The sequence below is a fragment of the Triturus cristatus genome, chromosome 6 (assembly GCF_964204655.1).
Source record: "Triturus cristatus chromosome 6, aTriCri1.1, whole genome shotgun sequence".
NCBI lineage: Eukaryota > Metazoa > Chordata > Amphibia > Caudata > Salamandridae > Triturus > Triturus cristatus.
Window position 1 is genome coordinate 1694661514 of NC_140589.1, and position 22726 is coordinate 1694684239.

A 22726-nucleotide genomic window follows, 5' to 3' on the forward strand; every position below is an offset into this window, starting at 1 on the left:
ACATTACGGATGGGGAACTAGCACTAGTAGGTGAAGAGCTCGGACTCTGAGAAATATGATGTTTTATTTTGGTTTTGTATGCAATTTCCCAAAACACCATACTCCCCCAAGCCATTTGGCCACCTAATCAAAAGGAAAGAAGTACACTACTGTAGGGTACATGGATTGTTTTCCAAAGAATCAATGTCCAAAAACTATGAAGGGAAAAAGGTCCTTGTGCACCATCCCCAAAAACCCCACTTTGAAGATATCAGGAGCATTTGTAGCTGGACTTAGACTCTCATGCCACCTCCATCGCACCCGACTCCGCCACACCATCAACTGCTCCATCAAGATCGCCACCTTCCGACAACCGGAAACACGTCAAGATCAACTCCCTACTGAAGAAGCCATCCGCCGACCAGACAGACCTCAAGAACTTCAGACCCTCTTCCTGCTCCCCTTCCCAGCCAAGGTCGTGGGGGAGGCCATTAATGCCCAACTCTTCGAATTAATCAAAGAAACCACATCCTCGACACCACCCAATCCAGATTCCGAAACAACCACTGCACTGAGACTGTACTCTTCGCCACCACCGATGACATCCCCTACCTCTTTGACTGGGGCGAAACCACAGCTCTCATCCTTCTGGACCTCTCTGCCGCCTTTGATATGGTCACGCACCGCACCCTAATCACGAACCTCCACAACGCCAGTATCCGTAACAAGGCCCTAGACTGGATCCACTCCTTCCTCACCGATCGAACACAGTGAGTCAGACTACCTCCGTTCCTCTCAGAACCCACAGAGGGCAGCTGCTGAGTGCCCCAGGGCTCCTCCCGGAGCTCCATCCGTTTCAACATCTACATGGCCCCCTGGCAGCCATCGTCGGAACCATAGACTCAACATTGTCTCCTACGCAGACACCAGCTCCCTCACCAATAAACACACAGCTGCCAGAACCAACTTCCACTGCGGGATGAAAGCAGTTGCCACCTGGATGAAAGACAGCTGCCTCAAGCTCAACTCGGACAAGACCGAAATACTCAACTTGGAACCCACCCCCTGCAGCCTGGGACGACTCCTGGTGGCCTGCCACTTTGGGGAAGACCCCCCACGCACTAAACCTCGGCATCATACTGGAGTCCTCGCTCACTATATACAGCCAGAATAACGCTGTATCCTCATCATGCTGCCACATGCTCCTCCTGATTTGAAAGACATTCAGATGGATCTACACTAAATCCAGAAAGAAGGTCACCCACACTCTCAAAAGCAGCAGACTCAACTACAGCAATGCATTCTATGCCGGCATCACTCAGAAAGTCCTCAGGAAACTACAGAATGTTCAATATGCCTCTGCCAGACTGGTCCTCAACATCCCCCGTCACAGCCACATCACCAAACACCTTTGAGAACTCCACTGGCTCCCAGTCAACAAAAGAATCACGTTCAGACTCCTCACCCATGCCTACCATGTCCTCCATGACACAGGACAAGCATATCTGAAGCACCGCCTCGCATTCCACGTACCCACCAGACAACTTCGCCTTGCCTAACTGGGCCTGGCCACCGTCCCATGGATCCACAAGACTAGAGCAGAGGAAGATCCTTCTCCCACTTTGCTGCCAAAACTGGGAACACCCTGCCTCTCTTCCTCAGGCAATCTCAGTCTCTGACCCAATTTGGATTGGATCTCAAGATCTGGCTCTTCGAATGACCCCCCCCCCCTGCGCCCAGACGAATCAGCAGCCCCCTCAGTGCCTTGAGATCCTCACCGGTGACTCTCTTGAGATCCTCACCGGTGACTAACACCTGATTGATAGATTGGTACATGAAAATGTTGAAAGCTAAATGTTCAGGATTATAGAAAAGGAGTATGGTTAATAAATGGGAGTAACATGGCTTCCACTGATGGATTTCATTTGATGAACAGCATCATAAATCTATGCTCGTATTCCCCATGATCTTATGAAGATGGTCAGAGTCTCCTAAGTATACATGGCAATTCTAGCAGACAATGATAATAAGTACTTGGACACCATGAACCCTTTGCACACCAATGCAGGCTTGAAACACCACAACTCTACAAAGCCATGGAAGTTGCAGGTATACTTTCAAATGAACATGATCCAGTGCAAGAGAGGAAGAAGAACATTTTCTTTAAAAAGGCAATGAAAAATATCATAACAGCCCTTTCTTAAGAGATCTCGTGCCCAGCCAATCAGGAGGTTGTTAGTCACCTACAGAGGGATTCCTTATGATGTGTGGTTTTCAGAGATATATGGCTTTGAAAAGTATTCATACATTAAAAGTCTCAATCAAGCTTTGTTACTAGTTCTTTCTGAAATCGCTCACCTGTGCGGACACCAAGCATCAGGAAAAGGGAAGTTATACAAGGTTTTCCTGCAGCCCAATGAGTGATATTGGTCACAACAACGCACCAAAACCAGGTTTACGGATACATCCAAATTAGGGTAGTTTAAACTAGTTTACGGATACATCCAAATTAGAGCATATGGAAACCTATGCAGGGTAGAACTTCCTTGGTTAGCTTTCCATAATATTATATTTGTCTGAGGCACACAATTTTGCTGAGAATAAAAAGATCTTCACATTTCCTTTTACATGCATGAACAGATTCCAATATTGGCATTGAACCAGTAAATATCTTTTAAAACAACATCACGCAATGCACACCTCCCAAGCCTTTAAAATACAGAAATTTGCCAACAATTTTGATATTCTGCTTTCAGTTTAAAAATGCAGGTGAAAAACCAAGACAGCATCTACTACCTTAAAACTACACACAAAGTTCTAGATAAATTAGGGAGAGAAGGACAACATTAATCATCAAAAGATTTTTAACAGAGGCACATTTTCTACAAAATCAGAGCAATCTATCCAACTAATGAAATCATAAAGGTCAGCCAAATAGAGCTGATGTGCCTTGCCCTCCCTCTTGAAGTGCCTTCTAACTATTAGACTTATCTTGCCATAGGCTGCTGTGAGAAGAGGACCACTGCTCGCATGTATCATCTCTAGGAATGCTTGGGTTTACCATCTACCCAAGAACAATCAACCTTGTGGTGAACACCAGAGAAAGTCAGATATACCACACCATGGCCTGAGATACTTGGTGCAGAGGCATTTTATAGGTGTCCACCTACATGACAGTTACCACTAATGACATTATCCTGCACCAGGGCCGCCTTCTTAACCTCACAACCTCCCCTCCCACTAGAATCAAAATGCATGTTCATATTTTACCTGTGAGCTTTGTACTCCAGGGCTACCTTCTGTGTCAACTCCTCCAGGACACTTTCATCCTGAGCCCAGTCCTAGACAGAAAAAAAGGTTGAAAACCACAAAGAAAACCGGTAATTTGAACATTGATGAAGGAAGGTGAATTTGTTTGATAAAGCAGATTAAAATGCAAATTATTTAGATTAACAGCCAAAATTTTGCAATGGTTAACGTAAAATTCAAATCAATAAAATAATTTTAAATGTGCAAATTGCAATAAGTATAGCTATGTGTATAGGCCATAAAAAACTAAGACGCAAGCTTCCTTTAACTAGATGTGAACCTAATATTGCTGAACTGGGCACAAAGAGTGAATCTGGCACTTGTTCTAGTTTGATAGTGTCAATTGCACCTGTATATCAAGGTACAACCCAAATTGAATGACCCCCTACAAATATTGCATATTACCTCACCAGTAATAGCTTGACCGCAGGTTACTGTTCCAATGGTGATAACTACACCTGAAGTGACTAGTATAGCTCCTGTAACTGTTGTTAATGCTCAATCTGTAACCAGCATAGGAGCAAGTGCTCCACCACTTGTTGAGACAAGACCTGAGACTCACCCAGTTGACAGAGGGTTACCCACATTGTGATTTGTCCCGACTTCCCAGAACTCACAGATAGTTGCTTGGTAGCCACCGCTAACGGTGCAAGCACTAATAGCTGGAGGGGTGTTAGTACTCACGGCCCCAGTATCACCATAAGAAATAGTTGCGACTGAGGAGGGCTATATACCAGCCTGGAATGACAAAACAGTAGGACCTAATGAGGCAGCTGAAGCCAGAGATCTGTTCGCAAATAACTCAATCGTGATCTGTTGGCAAAATAAGTCACTCAATGAAACCTGAGCGATGCAAAATACTGTAGCGATTAGTTAGATATGAAGCAGAAAAAGATAAAAGAAAATGTAATGTTAGCACAAACTAAGCAGTCTCAAATGTTTTCAGAATCCTTATTCTTTAGGAAATCAAGGAAACATACAGGGAGTTGCTGTGCTACAGTCTGGTTTTCAAGGAAATCATGGAGGAATTAATATGTCACAGGCTAGAGGTGTTCCTGTGGATACAGGACCCGGATCAGATATTGCTATTATAAAAAAGGTTACAGCTTGTCACATCTGTCATAGAGTTGGGCATTGGAAGAGGGAATGTTGATATAATCCTGACAATACTATAGGAAATGTACAAATGCTGTAAGGGACAGGTTCCAATGATGCCTGTTGCACCTGCACAAATGGGGAATCCTAGGTTTAAATCAAATGCCATGAATGAATACTAATCAATTTCAGCTCCAGGGGGCCCCCTCAGCACAGTACTCTGGCAGAGAGCTCCTTATTGATCCCGGAGGGGGCCCCTCCACGCGCCTTGCAGGGGGGCCCCCTCAAGTTTCGTTACACTAGTGTGGGATACCCATTAACCGCTATTGTCCCACACTCTGTGGAGCTACTGTTAACGAGACCAAAGACACAATATATGACCCATAATAGGCTTACCTGATATAAGCAAAGTATATTGGCCTCTGACAATATTGTTTTGAAACTATGTACAGTGCTGAACCCTTCAATGTTGTTACCTGTAAATGATGATGATAACTATGATGACAGTGAACATGATTGTCTAGCTGTCACGAAATTGTGCCCTAAACCCCGCCCTGACAAAGGACAAACCGCGAATTGTGCCTGATCATGTGTTATTTATAGATGGCTCATGCTTGAGAAAAAATAATGGCAAACTCAGAGCAGCATATGCCGTGTTTACCGTAATTGATGTGGTCGAAGTTTCATGGCTTCAAAAAGTTTTTCTGCCTAAGTTGCTGAGCTGATTACTCTTACTAGAGCCTGCAGTTTAACTGGTCGAATGATCATCATATTCACTGACAGCCAGTATGGGTTAAGTATCATCCATGATTTTGGACATTTGTGGTCACAGAGGAGCTTTCTTACCTCTTCAGGCACACCTATTAAAACTAGAACCTACTCCAAGGGCCTGTTGGATGCTCTGCAATTTCCAGGAGAAATTGCTTTGGTAAAGTATTTTGCTCATCAAGGAGGAAGTGGATACGTTGCCATGGGCAATCGATACACTGACTCATTAGCAAGGTATTATGCAGTGTTAGCCTGTTCATTTAATGGAAATTTCACATGTGAGTCTTTAGAGGAGAGTTTGTATGCAATGTTGATGAAAGTTACTGACATGTGGGATGATCTGAAACTGGTGCAGGAAAATGTGTCAGAAGCAGAACAGAATGGTTAGGTAAAGGCAGGAAGCGAGAAAAATGCACTAGACATCTGGATGTCAGCAAATGGGAGACCAGTATTACCAGATAGCTTGTTATTTCCAATGACACAATACTACCATGGATACTCACATTTAGGGAGACACACAGTGGTGAGACTTTTCGGGCAGATTTGGTATAACCCCAGATTCACAATGTTGGGAGAACAGATATGCCATCGGTGTGTAACTTGTCAACAGTTAAACGTAGGGAAACGAACACAAGTCACTAACACACCTAGGGAGATCATGTGGCCCATTCAACAGGATGCAAATGGATTTTATCGAGATGCCTGTGCATAAGCGGATGAGATACATCTTAGTGATTGTGTGTGTCTTCTCAAGATGGATGGAAGCCTACACAACTTAAAGAAGCAACAGTCTTACTGTAGCTATGCTGTTATTATGTGAATTAATGCCCAGTTTCGGCCTGACGATTTCTCTTGGGTCAGAAAGAGGAATGTTCTTCAACAATGAAGGGATGGGGGGGAGGAGCCTAGCGCGCAACCAAGATGGCCGCGTAGGTGCGAGGCTCCAGAGGACCTCCGCGACCTCTTATCACTATCCTGAACATATCCTGTCCCAGATGAGGGGACTGTGTTGGTGAGCCCGAGCTGAGGTGGCACCCGTTTTCCGCTTCCAAATCGGACCTCGGACACCGACTTTACCACCGATTGAGGTTTGCGGCCTTCTCCTAGCCGAACCCCGGATTTGCGTTGTGGGGCGATCCAGTGACGAAGTGAATAACAGCGGCGGGCAGGGCTTGGTGGCTTGCGGAACCCGCACTTTCACTTTCGCTTTCGTACCCTCCTTGCTGTCTATGCGAGGTTGGGTCACGGGGCTTTGTGTGTTGGTGTGGCCTCTCTGGGGGACCCCGCCTGCCCGCCGGCTGTGATCCGCCCCGCAGATCTGGGGTGGCACCCCCCCCCGGAGCCCGTGGACCGGCTTGCCTGCCCTTCACGACGTGGCTGGTGCGATCGGGAGACTGGGACCATGGCCACGAAACAAGATGGCGATCGGGCAAAGGTAAAATCGACCCGGCGTGGCGCAGCCCAACAGTCCAACAGCATGGATCGCTATACCCTCCAGAAGGGATCTCCTGAGGTGCCCCGCAAGTCCCCTGAGGGCCCTACTGATGCCCCCGATCTGCCCACGGATCTGACTCTGCGGGATGTCATGGGCGCCATCGCCGAGATGAAGGCCTCTGTGGGCCAGCGTTTTGACACACTGGCGCAGAAGATCGACTCGGTCCTCGTAGATGTTGGCCTGATAAGGGCCGATCTCTCCAAGACCAACGACCGAGTTGATTCTTTGGCCCACACCGCATCGGGCCTTACGACAGATGTGGCGGCCCTGCAAACGGAGGTGCGCCGGCTTGCTCGGGCGAGTGCGCTGATGGATCGTCGCCTGGAGGACTCCGAGAGTCGGGCCCGGCGTAACAACATCCGTATCATCGGGGTGCCTGAGGGACGTGAGGAAGCGGCGGCGGACCTTTTCGTGGAAGACCTGATCGGCAACCATCTCCAGCCACGGGGGCTGAGTAAATTCTTTGCTGTGGAGAGAGCCCACAGGGTTCCCGGGGGAAGGCCTAAGGTCGGAGCCGCTCCGAGACCTCTCATCGCCCGGATTTTTAATTTTCGGGACAGAGACGCTATCCTGCAATCCTCCAGACTACAGGGACCGATTAGACTTGATAATATGGATATTAATTTTTATCCTGATTTCACCCCTGCGGTCCAGAAGCAGAGACTGAGCTTCCTTGGTGTCAAGCGCCGTCTTCGGGACCTAAACATCAAGTACGCCATGCTCTTCCCAGCTAAGCTGCGAGTGGAGGTGGAAGGTCGCACACACTTTTTTGATCGTCCCGAAGCGGCCGGGGACTGGCTGGATACTCTGTCTGGAGATCGGGATCGGGGTGGCGGGGGGGGGGAGCGGCCGGGGGAGAGGGCTCACCGGATCAAGACTGAGGGACTAATATTAGGCCTCGCTCGGGACAAAAATGATGCCACTTTTGACTATACGTCGGATTGCTTAATTTCCCCTCCTATGGAGGTTGTGTGGGGTCTCTTGGGGGTTCTCCCTCCTCCTCTGGGGGTCTAGTTAGTTTAACTATCTATGGGGCGACAGGCACACTGCACATTGGGGGGGCTGTCTGGGCTCATGCAGGGGTGCAGGGAGGGGGGAGTTTTGTTGGGGTGGGTGGGCAGGGATGGGGCGTTGTTTGTTATTATCACAAGGCAACCCTTTTTTTGTGTAGGCCCTACTGTGCTCTCGGGGGGACGAATGATGGTCTTTGTGTATGATGGGGGGTAGGGAATGGACTTTGTTGTCTTGGAACGTTAATGGACTGGGGGGCAGGATCAAACGAGGTGTGGTCCTACAGTATCTGAAGCGACTCTCGCCTGATGTGGTCTTCCTGCAGGAGACACACCTTATTGGCAATTCCTTCTGCGCCATGAATCGGCGTGGCTACCGCCTTGTGGCCCACTCGGGCTTCACGTCAGGCTCGAGGGGTGTGGGTATCATGGTAAAGAACTCGCTCCCGTTAGAAATTGATGAGGTGCTCCATGATGACAGGGGACGTTACACTGTCTTGGTGGGGAGAATGGAGGGCAAAGTGGTTGTCTTTGTGTCAGTGTACGTCCCACCGGGGTTGCAATCGACCACCTTTGCAGATCTGGGGCGCCTCCTTCTTGGCCTTCCGGGGGGGCTTCTGGTGATGGGGGGGGATTTCAACGCGGTGGTTTCTGGAACTGTGGATCGTCACCCCCCTAGGGACCTCCCCCGGGCACAGGCGTGGCTATCCGGCCTCTTGGATACACTGGGATTGGTGGACTGCTGGCGCTTAAAACATCCCACACAGTTGCAATACACTTTCCACTCGGGGGCCCATGGTAGTCTCTCACGGCTTGATTATGTCCTTGTCCCGGCGGCCCATGTCGGGAGGGTGGGGGAGGTGCGCCATTTGGCACGGGGTATCTCGGACCACTCCCCGCTATTGTTGCATGTTGATGTCTTTCCGAGGGCTGAGAGCAGGGTGGTCCCAATCAATTCCTGGTACCTGCGCGACCCCACCATTCGCGCTGACTTGATTAAATCCCTCCAGCGCTATTTTGAGGAGAACGTGGGGTCAGTGCCTTCAGCTATCTCCCTGTGGGAGGCCTTCAAAACAGTACTTAGAGGGGAGGCCCTATCCCTTATTTCCCACGCCCGGAGGCGCGAGCGGGAGGAGGTGACCCGGGTGGAGGCTGAAATAGCGGAGCTGGAGGGTAATCTAGAAGATGGGGTGACGGACGCTGCACTACATGTCCTCCAGCTCAAGCAGGCGGCTTATAGGACCCTCGTTACGGAGGCGGCCAGGGGCCTTAGTAGAGAGCAACAGGGGCGGCTGTATGATGTGGGTGATAAGGCTGGTAAACTGATAGCGTGGTTGGATAAAAAGGAAAGAGCGAATCGTGTGGTCCCGCTGATTGAGAAAACGAATGGTCTGTGTGTAACTGAACCAGAAGAAATTGTCTCCTGCTTCGCGGAGTATTTCCGCGAGGTGTATTCCCCGGTCTCTTCTTGCTCGGAAGAGGACTCCCGTGCCCTGCTCAGAGATATCGCACTGCCTTCCCTGTCCGGGGAGGACAGGGTGTCGCTGGACGCCGCTCCCACCTCCGACGAAATCGCCCTTGCCATACGCTCGGTCGCTTCTGGCAAGGCCATGGGCCCGAATGGTATCCCTATCGAGCTGTATAAGCTGCGACCGGATACATTGGCGCCTCACCTCCGCGCAATGTTCCTTGCGGCCCACTCAGTGGGCTCCCTCCCGCTTGACCAGCGTCTGGCTACAATCGTGGTGATCCACAAGGAAGGGAGGCCTCGGGATCGGGTTACTTCTTATCGGCCTATCTCACTACTGAATGCGGAGCCCAAAATTCTCGCTAAGGTACTCGCCAATCGGCTGGTCGGTGTGGTGGGAGATCTGGTTCATCAGGACCAGTCTGGCTTCATTCCCCATCGCAATACAGCCCTTAATCTGCGGCGTTTGCATGGGGTGCTTGCGCGCGTCCCATTCATAAGGGAACCGGCCATTTTGGCGTCCTTAGACGCCACCATGGCGTTTGATACGCTTGAGTGGCCATACATCTGGGCGATGCTTGCTAAGTTCGGGTTTGGCCCAGGATTCATCAGTTGGGTCAAATTGCTGTATGCGGGCCCATTGGCACAGGTGGTCGTGAACGGAAGAGTATCGGCCCCGTTCGAGCTGGGCCGGGGCACGCGGCAGGGCTGTCCCCTGTCGCCGCTTCTTTTTGCGCTTGCCTTGGAACCCCTGGCGGAGTGGCTGCGGTGGGAGCCTTCCATCCGTGGTCTCCGTTGGACCCCCGAGTATGAGGATCGCGTATCCCTATACGCTGAAGACATCCTTCTGTACCTAGCCTCCCCATGCAAATCACTTATAGTCCTAGTTGATGTTTTACACTCGTTTGGTCGTAACTCCGGTCTCGTCATCAATTGGGCTAAATCGTGTGTGTATGTTCTCTCTGGGGAGGCTCCTATTCTCCCGCGGGGCTGTCCGATCCAGATCGCCCCGCAGGGATTTCGGTACCTAGGTGTCTTCATTACTCTGGACCCGGAGGCCCGGTATGAACGGAATCTGCTTCCCCCCCTCCAGCGTCTGCGGGTAGATGTCGCACGCTGGCGGCGCCTGCCGCTTTCGCCGCTCGGCCGGGCGGCATTGTTCAAGATGATGTCTCTGCCGCGTTTTCTGTACGCTTTGCAGAACACTATGGACTTGGTCCCGGCGCGCTACTTCCGTGAGGTGGAGAGTCTGCAACGCCGCCTGTTCTGGGACGGGAGGCCGCGCATTGCTCTGGCTAAGCTGACGCTCCCATGGTTTGACGGGGGGATCGCCCTCCCGGATATTAAACGGTACTATTGGGCCTCCCAGCTCGCTGCCATTAACCATGGCCTCTACGGGCCCGCCTTAAACCCGGCTTTTGAAATGGACAAGATGCTCCTGCCAGGTGGCGACTACAATCGAGCGCTCTATTCTAGCGCGCCCGACGCTCGTCTGACGGGCCCCACGCGTGTCATGGTGCAAGTCTGGCACGCGGCCAATGCAGCTATGGGGTGGAAGGACCGTTTGACCCGGGCATCACCACTATACGCGTCTGAGCGGTTAGGTTCCCTGTGGACCTCTAAGGGCTTTGAGAAGTGGGACATAATAGGTATCAGTAAAGTGGGGGATCTTTGGACGAGGGGAGGATTTAAAACGTTCGATATGCTGCAGACGGAATTTCAGTTGCAGGGCAGTGAATACTTCCGGTATTTGCAGGTCCGTCATGCGCTGGGTTCCGTCTTCACGGACGTTGCCTCCATCCCGGAATATTCCCCCCTGGAAGATAAGAGTGCTGGATGGGCACGTCCCGGACAGCACGATCTCACTTATATACAAAAAGCTGATAAACGACCGCTCGGGCCTGTTGACTGCCCTTCGTGCGGCTTGGGTTGCCGACGGGCTGGAGTTGGACGACGAGGACTGGACCTCCGCGGTGGCCTCCCCGAAGGAGGTGGCCATACCGGCTCGCCTTCGCTTCGTCCAGCTCAAGATACTCCACCGGGTCTACATGACGGGGCCAAAGCTTCTGCGTATGGGCTATGCCGGAGATGGGTTATGTAAGCGTGGGTGTGGTGCTTTGGGGACCTTTTTGCATATTTTGTGGGAGTGCCCGGAGGTAGAGGGGTTCTGGCGTGGTGTACATGAGGTGCTGCGTCTGGTTACGCATGTGGCGCTGTTGCCTGAAGCGAGAAGATGCCTGTTGAATGTGTGGGAACCGACTGATTACTCAGCGCCGCAGACGTGGTGGGTGACTCTGGGATATATGGTAGCCAAGCGTGATATTGCTCAACTGTGGGGATCCCAGAGGCCCCCGACGGTCTCGGCCTGGAAAGAACACATGGACTGGTGCATGTTTCGCGAAAAAGTGGTGTATGTGGCGAGGGGTAAGCCTGGGACATGAGTGAAAGTATGGGGCCCCTGGAACGCCTACCGAGGGGGTATCTGCGCGCCACCGCTGCTGCCTGATCCCTCGCCAGCCCCATCCCCTTAGCCGACTCATTCCCCCGCTGCCGGGCATTGGGTTCCCCCAGTCCTCGCTTTGCTCTCTTCCCCCTCTTCACACTTCTGTGTATAGTTGGGATCCCCCCCTCTTGGGGAGCACGTGCTGCTATTTTTGATTGTGGGTTGCCTTGTGGGTGTGGTTTTAATTTTTGGTGTTCTTAATGTAAAATGAAACGGCATAATGGGGCCTGGATGATGTGGTTTTCGACATTGTTATCTATTGAGAAATGCTCCTCCTGTAATACCACGTGTTCCATGAATATATGTCGTATGTTCCTACTATTGCTAGCGGCCGGCCGGAAGGTTGTGGGCCCATACTTGTATACTTTTAAGACCTGTAATAAACGGTTTCCAAAAAAAAAAAAAAAACAATGAAGGGATGAAGATGATCTGCACAACCTAACAGACTGAACAAAGATTACATTGCAGTTACAGACCAGAAGCCTCTAGTATTGTTTAGCAAAAAAATAGTACCATCAAGTCTAGATTGGTCAAGGTCTCACATCAACCTCTCTGAAATGGCCAGACACTTTACCTTTGGGTATCCAGAGTGCCCGACAGGTAGACGGGGTTATCCCACCCCCATGAAATGTTGATGGGCAGAGCAATTAGATGACCTGTCATTCCTGTCAATCACTGACGATATCATATTAGATTATTGTAAAGGACTGGCTAATGTGGTTCGTTCGGTCTCTCAAGAGGTCTCAGCTGCCACGCAAGACTCGCATCAAGAACAGTGCCACAACCTCAATCCTGGCGAATGGGTTCAAGGCAAGTCTTCCGAAGGTGCTTCTCGATCACGACACAGATGGAAAGGCCCCTTTCAGGTGGTCCTCACTACACATACTGCTAAGTGTGCTGGGAGTCCAGAGTTGGATTCATGCCTTGCACACCAAAAGAGTGAACAATCCAGAAAAAGTGCCAGTGGTCTATGATCCTGAACTGGTTGCACCACCAATTGAAAGACCACCGAAGCCAACAGCACCTGTGACAGTCCAGTCACTGGAAGAAAGAAAGGGTGAAGATCAGTTGACGGAATGTCAAGTGCAAGTACCAAAAATAACACAGAGTGGCATTGAGATCTCTAACACAGGAGAAGTAGAGATCGAGTCACAGAGAGAAAGTGCCACTGACGTGGTACTAAGACAAGAAGATCGTGGTGAAGGAACCAGCACTGCAACAAGGAGAATGAATCGACAAGCGGAATGGCCATAAAGTTATGAAAACAAAATTCTGAGAAGTTCTTCAATAGCTCAAATTCCAGAAATATTACTTGAAGAGGCTGAGTTCAGCGGCAAAAGTGGCCTAGATCCAAATGAGCAAAACCTAAGGAGATCAAAAAGAGCAGGAGTGCCCTGCAGCAGATATTCAGCACCTGAATGTCATACTTTATGAACACTGCTTTGAATGTCACATTTGAAGATTTGTCTAAAGTGAATCCTGAACTATTTAAACCTCCCTGAAAGAGAGAAAGCGAGACTGATGGAGAGGATCTGAAAGAGAAAAAAAAAACACTTGAACCCAAACGGAATCGAGGAAAGAATTTTGAGCTATGCCTATTAGATGTTTATTGTTTTAATTATTTGTTTTAGAGAATATCAACCTAGGCCTGTGTTGAAAGTTACCGAAGCATAGGGTCAACAATTTAGAAGAACACAGAGTAGGGTTAAGTAAGGATTGTCTGGTTAGAAGCTTTATTGTTGAAAGAAGAATAAAAAAGATCAAACGCACAAAAGAAGCTACGTACTAAAATTTGCTGCAAGTTATTGAACTAAGTGCTTTGAATTGACTTGACTCAGAGAATGTGTTGCATTAGTAGTAAGTGCAAATATATCATGGGTTTAATTTTTATAATAACAGTAATAATGATCACTGTAGTACTAATATAATTTTACCTAGCCCAGAGTCAGAGCCTACAGCAAAGAACATTACTAATTCACCTATTTACCATACTAAGATAGACCCCTTTAGTTACTCCTTTGTAAGCTATAAGAAAAATAATTATTCTACCAATGCTTCCATGGATACAAAGGATTATTACATTTACACACTTACCTATTACCACATACCTCTATGTAATCCGATTTCTTGCAGCATCCTAATGTCATTAGTTTATAGGCGAGGACATTGAGTATTTCTATTCTAATCATGATCTAATACTTTCCGGTGTACCATTAATCAAGAACATGAATCTACACTCACAAGCAAAGAAGATGGACACACCCTGGTACTATTTCTTTCCTCATAGATGGTGTGAAGGCTTACAAAGACAATTTAACCGGTTTAATGCGACCAATAGAGAAGGATTATATAATGGCTTTAGAAAAGATATACACTAACATGACACGAACTACTGACAAAAAGAGTGCTTTTCTAGAGAATGCTTGGAAGAAGGAAAAAGACGATTATAGAAAGAAGATGGTTGACCCTAAACAGACTTGACAGGCAACACAAAGGGAAAATTTGCATGTACGGAAGACGAACACCCAAAAGTACTAGAGATGTAGGGATTAGTGGTTGTGAGCACACATTCGGACAGGGGGATTTTGGCAAACTTTACAGTGAGACGAAAATGCTATTCCAGGGGTTTATTACATTTCTGGACAGAATGCTTACTTCTTATTGCCAGCTAACTGGGAGAGAATCTGCTATTTAGGCATTCTAATTCCAAAGATGTACCATGTTAAGAGTTTTAGATTCACTAATATTAACACTCGCACACATCCAGAAACGCAGAACAAAAACGGGAACTGGCCTAGTAGGAGACATATTTGGAGCTGTCATTCCACCTATAGGCATCATCTTAAATGGCAAAAAGATCAAATAGTTGTCAACAGTTGTCAACAAGATGGCAACTACCACATCCAGAGCTTTGCTTGTAATTAATGCAGAACTAATAGCTATACAGTTGATGGTTTTAGAGGATCAACTTGCCTTAGACATCTTATTTGCAGAAAAGGGCAGTCTGCAAAATGCTTAAATTAACTCATTGTTGTACATACATACCTGAGAAGAGTAGAGAAATAGAAGGGTTCGTAAAGAATATATCAAATTGAGAACATGAATAACGTGAATTGGAAATGCCAAGTTTATTTGAAAATTTTGAAAATGGAGATGCCATGATTTGAAATTGGTTTTCAACAGCAGGAAAGGGTATATTGAATGCTATTGTAATGCCAATAGTAATAGTGGGGCTTTGTCTAATATCTCTTTACGCACTGTTCTTGAACTGTAAATACATATTTTGCAAGAGAAAGGAAAGGTTGGAAAATAAATGGTATGAGAAGGATTTGGGTTTGAGGGATATTATGAATAATGACTACATGAACTCATTGAAATTTAAGGGTTTGAAAGAAAAAGACGAGACTCAACTGACGAAGAAAGTGCACCCTGAAACGGACTCACATGAGAAACCTAGATATGTGATGATGAATAAAATCATCAGATGCAGGATTTTGGGGGTTGAAAAGTTTTACGATATTTTTACCTCATAACAATGTAGAAATGTGCTTTAACATTAACACAAAAAAATCATATCAAAATAGTGCTCAGAGAAAATATGCTTGTATTAAATGTGCAAAAAGTGGAAATGCTGCTTATTTGTTGTGAAAGCTCACACTTCTATTGTTCTTTCAATGCTACGCCTCAATATTTTCTTGATTTTTTCCTACCCCTTTAATAAAAATAAATGCGTTTTTGTAAATGCTGATTTAACATTCTAACTGAACTGTAAAACTTGACATCTTTGTGAAATGTGCTGTTTTTTGCAAAATGTATTTCTTTCTATCCTCACACCATTTGACTTCATTACATTTAAGATTGTTTCCGCTACCACATGCTTATAATGAAAGAAAATGCTCGCTGTAGGTTTAAATTCTATGATCAAACCAGGACATGCTAGATATTAATGTTTCATTTCATAGAGTAGTCCACTGTTACACAATGGGACACTGAACAGCTAACAGAGAAGGCTTGAAAGGTTCTCATGAGAACCTTCCTAGATGTATCTTTTTGTAATATGCTGTGCCACATTCAAATAACTACATGTCGAAATGGACGTTTACCGTGGTAATTAAAGAAGAAGACGACAGACCATCAGAAGATCCTTTCCTACTGGTTAAAAATGATACAACATGTTTTGTGCTTTCTATATGGTACATGTTCCTAGCTAGAGAGTTAAGGCATTCTATGCACTTCTGCCATGCCTCTTAGCACTTTGCAGGGTAGGGCAGGTTAGCAAATTGACATAAGCTACTGCTAACAGTGATTTATTTGATTTTCTTATGCTTTGTGAAGAGACTTTCTATTATTATGCTGATCATAGCTACTGCTGTGATTAAATCCTATACCTGTTTTAACTGTTGCTACTGCAGCTGTTAGGGAACTCAGCGGAGTTTCCAGAACTACTCTTTATGGGGGAGTTTAACTTTTTCATAGTTATTAGTCTGACCCAAATTTATTTGCTCTTTTCCAAAAATAACTTTTTATAGGTTCTAGTTAGGATAGGTTAGATCCTTTAGATTAAAGTAGGGACTAATTCCTTTACGACACACATTGTTATTTTGTATAATTGTTCTAACCAAAACGTTCTCGAAATATCTGGAACTGGATTTATTTAACTAATCTGAAGAAAAAAAATACAGACTAATCTCTTAATGAAGAAAATAAACTTTTAAAACATCATCAAACCTCTCATCATTGGTTGAACATTAAGTGCTGTAAGAGGATTATTTTAACATTAAACGCTGTAAGATGATGATTTTAGAGATGTGTTTGGGTTGTGCTCCATTCTAATATGGTGGCACAGATTCATTCACCTGAGGGGGCGTGGAAATTGGAGGTTTATTTGGTAAGTTTAAAGTGGAGCTACTTATAAAATCTTTATGAGATTTCCGCGCCCTCTCAGGTCTAATGAATAGGATCATTTCATGCAGCACACTCCTATACCCATACCGAAAGAATATTTTCCCAATATGTAAATAAAACAGGAGTGGTTGTTTTTTTGGCCAGATTGTAAAGTTCAGCCCTTTCTTTAGCAAGGGGTTCCTACTAGTTCCTTCTAGTCCATGTCATCACAGCTTTAAGGAGTCAAGTTGTTCAATGCTACTGTGTGCGCTTGCTATTACAGGGTGAAGACAAATATGACCTGGTACACATGTTCATTATGCTTATACAAAGACTGGGTGTAATGGTTCAATGACCAAAGGATTGTCACTTGCATACAGAGACCAGGCATGCAAGTTTGATGCTCTCATGACACTAAAGTCTGACCTCATACCCTACACTAAGAGTGCCTCACATTAGGAGTGTTGTTGGAATCACTCGATGCCATGGCGATGCCTGTACCCAGCTCTATGGAACATTTGTGCCACAGAGTATCCACATCTGCTATCTTTGCTTCTTGTCTTTGGAGTTGGGAATAAAGGCTCTCTCCGTTGTGAAAAGAGCTTCAATGACTTGCTGTTGTGCATTGGGATGAATCTCTGATAGTGTTGCCTGTAAACCCCCTTTTAAGGTATGAGCAGAGGGTATCAGGTCAGGAGACATGAGCAGTTCACCTCCTTTGAGGACAAACCAGAGCCCAAAAGTGGAGGGAACTAAAAGTGCCTCAAAGGGTCTTCAGAGGGTCTTGGTTAGTCACTTCTCTTCTCCTTTTCTTTGAGATACAAACAGGCTAGAAACAGCAAATTTATATTCAGGAGCCCGGTGATTTTATCATGTTGAGTGCTGCACCGGGGTTCCAGTGATGTAATAAGTTATTAACTCACCCTGAATAATAAATAATCACCAACAGACGACAGCACCAGACATGGCATTAGGCAATATATTCGTCAGGGTGCACTGTTTTTGTATTGCTCCAAGATTAACTATTTTAATACACACCACAACACTTTTAAAGCGTTATCTTTAAGTATTGTTGTCTGCACTAACTGAAACCTAAAAACCACAGAAAACATTATTTTAATAAAAATATACAATCTCTCCATTTCCAATTTGCAACAGCATAAAATGGGAGTTTGGGGACAGGGTTCGGAAAGCATTTTGTAAATTTTCCCTATCGGTCATTGAGCAAATATTTCTTACATGATGTCTCTGAAGTTAGAAAGTGATGCATAAAAATATATAAATGTCGTCCCATATTCAGTAACTGCTTCCATCATGGAGTATAAAAGCCTGACATTGATTTATGATGTGTCTGCAGCACCTTTTGGGTCTGTCTTCGTTTTGTTTTGCAACTTCAAAAAAAGCCTTCGTCCTTGGAGGGCCATGCATCAAAGAGAATAAAAGGTAAATACTTCAAAACCACAAACAATTATAGCTCTGAAGAACCAAATACTGCTTCAGGCTATGGTATTGTGTTCAAGCTGCGAGCCTTGCCTTGCATGCGCCTCGCTTTGCCAGGAAAAGTCAGTCAGACAGGAATGTGCTGAAAGTGATGTAGCGCTATCAATGAACCATGGCAGCACACATGCCTGCATAATGATACACACCCATGGGTGCTCCTGATCGGCGGACCGGTTAGTTCAGCCGAATGAACACAAACCAAACAAAAGAGTTGCCCAATCAAATACTCCCACATCAAATCAGCTCTCCTGTCTCACATCAAAATACATTCTACATCCTCAGCCTTGCCGACATTTTTTTCATAAAACTACTTATCTTGTTGAACATTTCTAAAGTGGTGGATCGACAGTGAGATATTTATGCAAAAAAGTACACACTTTCTACAGATTTTTCAAATATTTTCAATTTTTTTCATGAAAGAAATGAAACAAACATTACAAATAGCATGGTGATCTTCCAACACAACAACAACTAATTTAAGTACACGGCTTATAGGTGGGCAAGTAAGATGGTCAAGTAGAAGTTCCCCGTGGAGCTCCCACCGGCAGAAACTCAAATCTGCCATAATTCTACACCAGCCAACACTCTCTGGGGTAAGCAACAACTACTGTTCTTGCAGCAAGTGCAGCCAGTTCAGAATCCCGCCTGAAGTTGCACCACAGACCGGCAGTTGCAGGGGAGACAAGTACGGCAAGGACACCGTGCCCAATACCTGCAGTGCCAGAGATTGACAAAGTGGCCCAAGCCCAAGATATAGAGATTTTGATGTGAGCAGGGACTGGTGCGTGGAGACTGCTGCGGTGAGCAGCGGGGGAAGCAGTTGGCGTGGGGCCACAGCGGCGGCGTAGGCCAGGAGGAACTAGGAGGCACCTGATGTCCACGCCTACGGGTACGTCGACAGGTGCAATCGGGACCCAGGTGGTGTGAGTCAGCCCCCTGCATTAGGGTCCCATCTATTGGAGGGCTCTCAAGATGACACTGCAGGGTGACTGCCTAGAGGCCTCTATGAGACAGCAGAGGAGGAGTGGGATGTAGCTGATTAGACACCTGGAGCACAAGCGCTGCAGAGCTGAGACCTTTCACTGCACAGGAGGTCTACCTGAGGGAGAGGCACAGACCTGAATCGTAATAGTGAACAGCCCAAGGCAACCCCCATACGGGGGAGAGGTAAGAGTGCAGCATGACTGTAGGCTGCAGGCCACAGATGACTACCATGTGGAGATAAGACAACGACCTGGAGTCCCTGGGCTTCACATCTGAGCTCTGGCAACTCCTGTGAGGAGACAGACATTTGCAGTTGAGGACTGGGGGTCCCTGGTGCCAGTGCGGTGGACAAGGCTAGGAATTTCTGTTAGGGATACACTGGAATAGTGTGTTGCATGCTTGACCCCTGGGTGGCGGACTGCGGAATCGCTTGGAGTTCCTCTAGATGCTGCATCCTCAGGAACCCCAATTTCACAATGAGGAAAGAGAACTACCCGCATATATTGAATCAGGGGAGGTGGCAGATGGACCAGAAGAACAGCGAGTGGCCACCACCATGGCAGACTTCCTGGCCGAAATCAAGGGCTCCAAGGAAGTAGTGATAAAGATCAACTCAGTGGCTATAGAGGTGAACCTACTAAGGGTATATCTTGGAAAGAGGCAGAGACGTTAACCCTGACGGAAGAACACATGACAGAACTGCAGCAGGAGGCGAAAGCATTAAGGGAGATGGTTATTGCACTGCGACAAGTGACGGACAGCCTGGATGTGCGGGATGAGGACACAGAGGGCAGGTCCTGTCTAAATCTACGGTTCTTTGGGTTCCCAGAGAGAGCAGAGGGAAAATCGACTGAACTCCTCCTGGAAGACTGGATCAATGTGCTGTGGCCCAAACGCCTCCCCAGCTTCATCACAGTTGGAGGAGTGCACCGCGCCCTGGCTCCGCAGCAGCAAACTTGTGTGAGAGCTATATGGGTTGTATACGATGATCCAATTATGCTCCAGGTATATTATGTTGGCAAGGCACGTGGTCTACTATGAGTGGTTTGAGAGCCCCAGCCTTGCGGCTCCCTCTAGACTCTAGAGTCATAGGTGTGGGGAGGGGATTCAATTTCTTTCACAGAGGATGGGGCGGTGGATACTTTTTTCTGGCCGGCTTGTTGTGGTGTTTGAATGTACTGCCGATGGAGATGGTGGGGTTGAGGATGGAGGGTGGTTTAACCTATTTCAGATTTTGGAGAGGATGAACTGCTCTTAAGTGATAATGCACTGCGTGAAACTGTTCCAGTTGTTCCTGCAGCAGGCTAACTGGCAGGAGGATGTGGGAGACAGATTGGGGAGTATAGGGAAGGTATGGGGACATGGCTAATATGATGGTGAAGCTGATGACTAGAAATGTGAGAGTACTGGGTCAACTAGAAAAGCATTGCAGAGTGTATGCCTACCTGAGGAGATACAGAGTTTCCATTGCATTCCTACAGAAATGCATGTGTAAGGGGAATGTGTGACGAACTGGCGGAAGAGGTGGTGGGGGACAGCTACCTGCCACTTCCTATGGATTAGCGAGGTGAGCTATTATTTGGGTTGCACCCAAGGTTTCGGTCTGTCACAAGGGCCATAAACTCGACCCAGAGGGCAGATACATGGTACTACACAGAGTGCTAGATCCTCGACCCTCAAAATATTGCCGTACAAAAATATCATGACACCAATATCAGTGACATTAATATCATTGTATTAAATATCGATTTTTAAATATATATAAAGTAAAATACCTATTAAATATATTAAATAGTAACATTTAAAAAAATAGAATATATATTTTAACAAATATAACCAATAAACTTAATTTAAAAAAGTGAAACATATATAATTAATATATATTTAGATATATTTACGTAAAAAACTATTAAAGTAATAATTTTAATTTATATTATAATTTCAAAATATAAAAATATAACAAATAAATATATGTGCATATATACATTTATACACACACACCCCAATAACATAAAAGCCTTAAAAAAACAAACCCTTCTAATTAAATTAAAAAATTAAACTTAAAATTTCTAAATTTAGTCACTTATTTTACACCTTAAAAACGTTAATTATAAATATAATTTTAAATAAACAAAAACATAATATAAATTAAAACAATATAAAATAAATTATAAAATATAAATATGGAATACATATACTATTCCCATCACAATTTATACAAAACTACGTAACCTATTATAGTAAATATATTAGCAAATGTACAACTCCCACTTCACACAACGCAAAAATAAGAAAACTGGGTAAAATGTACAAATCTCCCTTCAATAAATGTTACAGCAGTAGATGTGTTGGATTGTGGATAGGTAATATTTACTATTCTCATTTCAGCCAGTACAGCAGTAGGGAAACTGTAGGAGTGTGGAGGTCTAAAATTTACTATTTACGCTCCAGTCTGAACAAATGTAGGGAAAGTGTTGGAAACTAAATAAAAATAATATAAATATGATGAAAAATAAAAAACAAAAATATTTAATATAAAAACAAATATTACAATGTTAAATACATATCACAAATACCTAAAATTATAAGTAAAATACAAAAATAATTTCCATACAAATATTTTTATTTTGAAATTATTAACCCAAACTTTTTTTTTTAACCTAAATTTAATGTAGTTATTTCAACATATACAACCCCACAAAACTCAAAACCTGCACCTAAAGAAAAAAATATGTACACTAATATAAATATTTAACAAACTAATTATCTTTAATTATCTTTAATTACTTATTAATTAATTACTAATTAATGTACTTCCGACAATATACTCAAAATTAAAAAGACAATTATTTACACAATTAACATAATCAAAATAATTGAAAAAATAATTATTCATTACTTTAAATTAATTTTTTTCACACCCCATACCCCTACAAAAGAGATAACCCACATCTAAAATAAAATAAAAAGTTGCACAATTAACAATTATTAATTAAACAAACATTTTTAATTAAAAACTAAATATTAATTCATTAAAATTAATGAACTTTCCACCCTTTACCTCTATAAACCCTACAACAAGCACCTAAAATTAAGCTTTAAAAAAATATTACACAATTAAAATAATTGTTAATTAAATTAATTGTATTTTACTAATTCATTTTAATAAAACCTCACAAACCCGCAACTAAAAAATAAATAAGCAATTACATTACTTCACACCCTATTCCTCTATAAACCCACAACCCGCTACAGAACTAAAAAACACAAATGTAATTAAATTGAATTTAATAACTACTAAAAATGTAACCCAAATATAGTAAACAATTATACCAAAAATTACATCATATACATTCAAAATATATAATCATTAAAAAAACGATATTTTAAACAACTATATTTTTGCAAACGATATTAATGACTGATATTTTAAACATCTATATTACTAACCTTAAAATTAATATTCTTGACACCGCCATACTTGCTGATATTTCCATTTCACAATATTTTAGACTCAATATTCTGGAATGGGGATATCTTTTACTCAATGTTTTGTCTGAATACTGGTAGAAATGCATGTCTAGTTGATGTGTATGCACCCAATTTTTAATGCCCCACCTTCTATAGCCAAGAGACCGCAGCAGCGGCTGAGTTTCTTGAAGCAGACATAATTGTAGACGGGCGACTGTAATTGCATTTCTCAGAGGCGTACCGGACCGTGAAGCCCCTCC

At 44.9% G+C, this 22726-nt stretch overlaps 1 protein-coding gene across 2 annotated transcripts in view; it reads right to left on the reverse strand.

Annotated features, from left to right (window-relative positions):
* The window catches only part of PTPN14 (protein tyrosine phosphatase non-receptor type 14), a 375359-nt gene that overhangs the window by 98756 nt on the left and 253877 nt on the right, over positions 1 to 22726 (reverse strand). For both annotated transcript variants that reach the window (XM_085612914.1, XM_085612915.1), the window contains exon 6: positions 3250 to 3320. In XM_085612914.1, coding sequence (XP_085469040.1) covers positions 3250 to 3320 — 71 coding nt within the window. The remainder of the gene's footprint in view (positions 1 to 3249; positions 3321 to 22726) is intronic.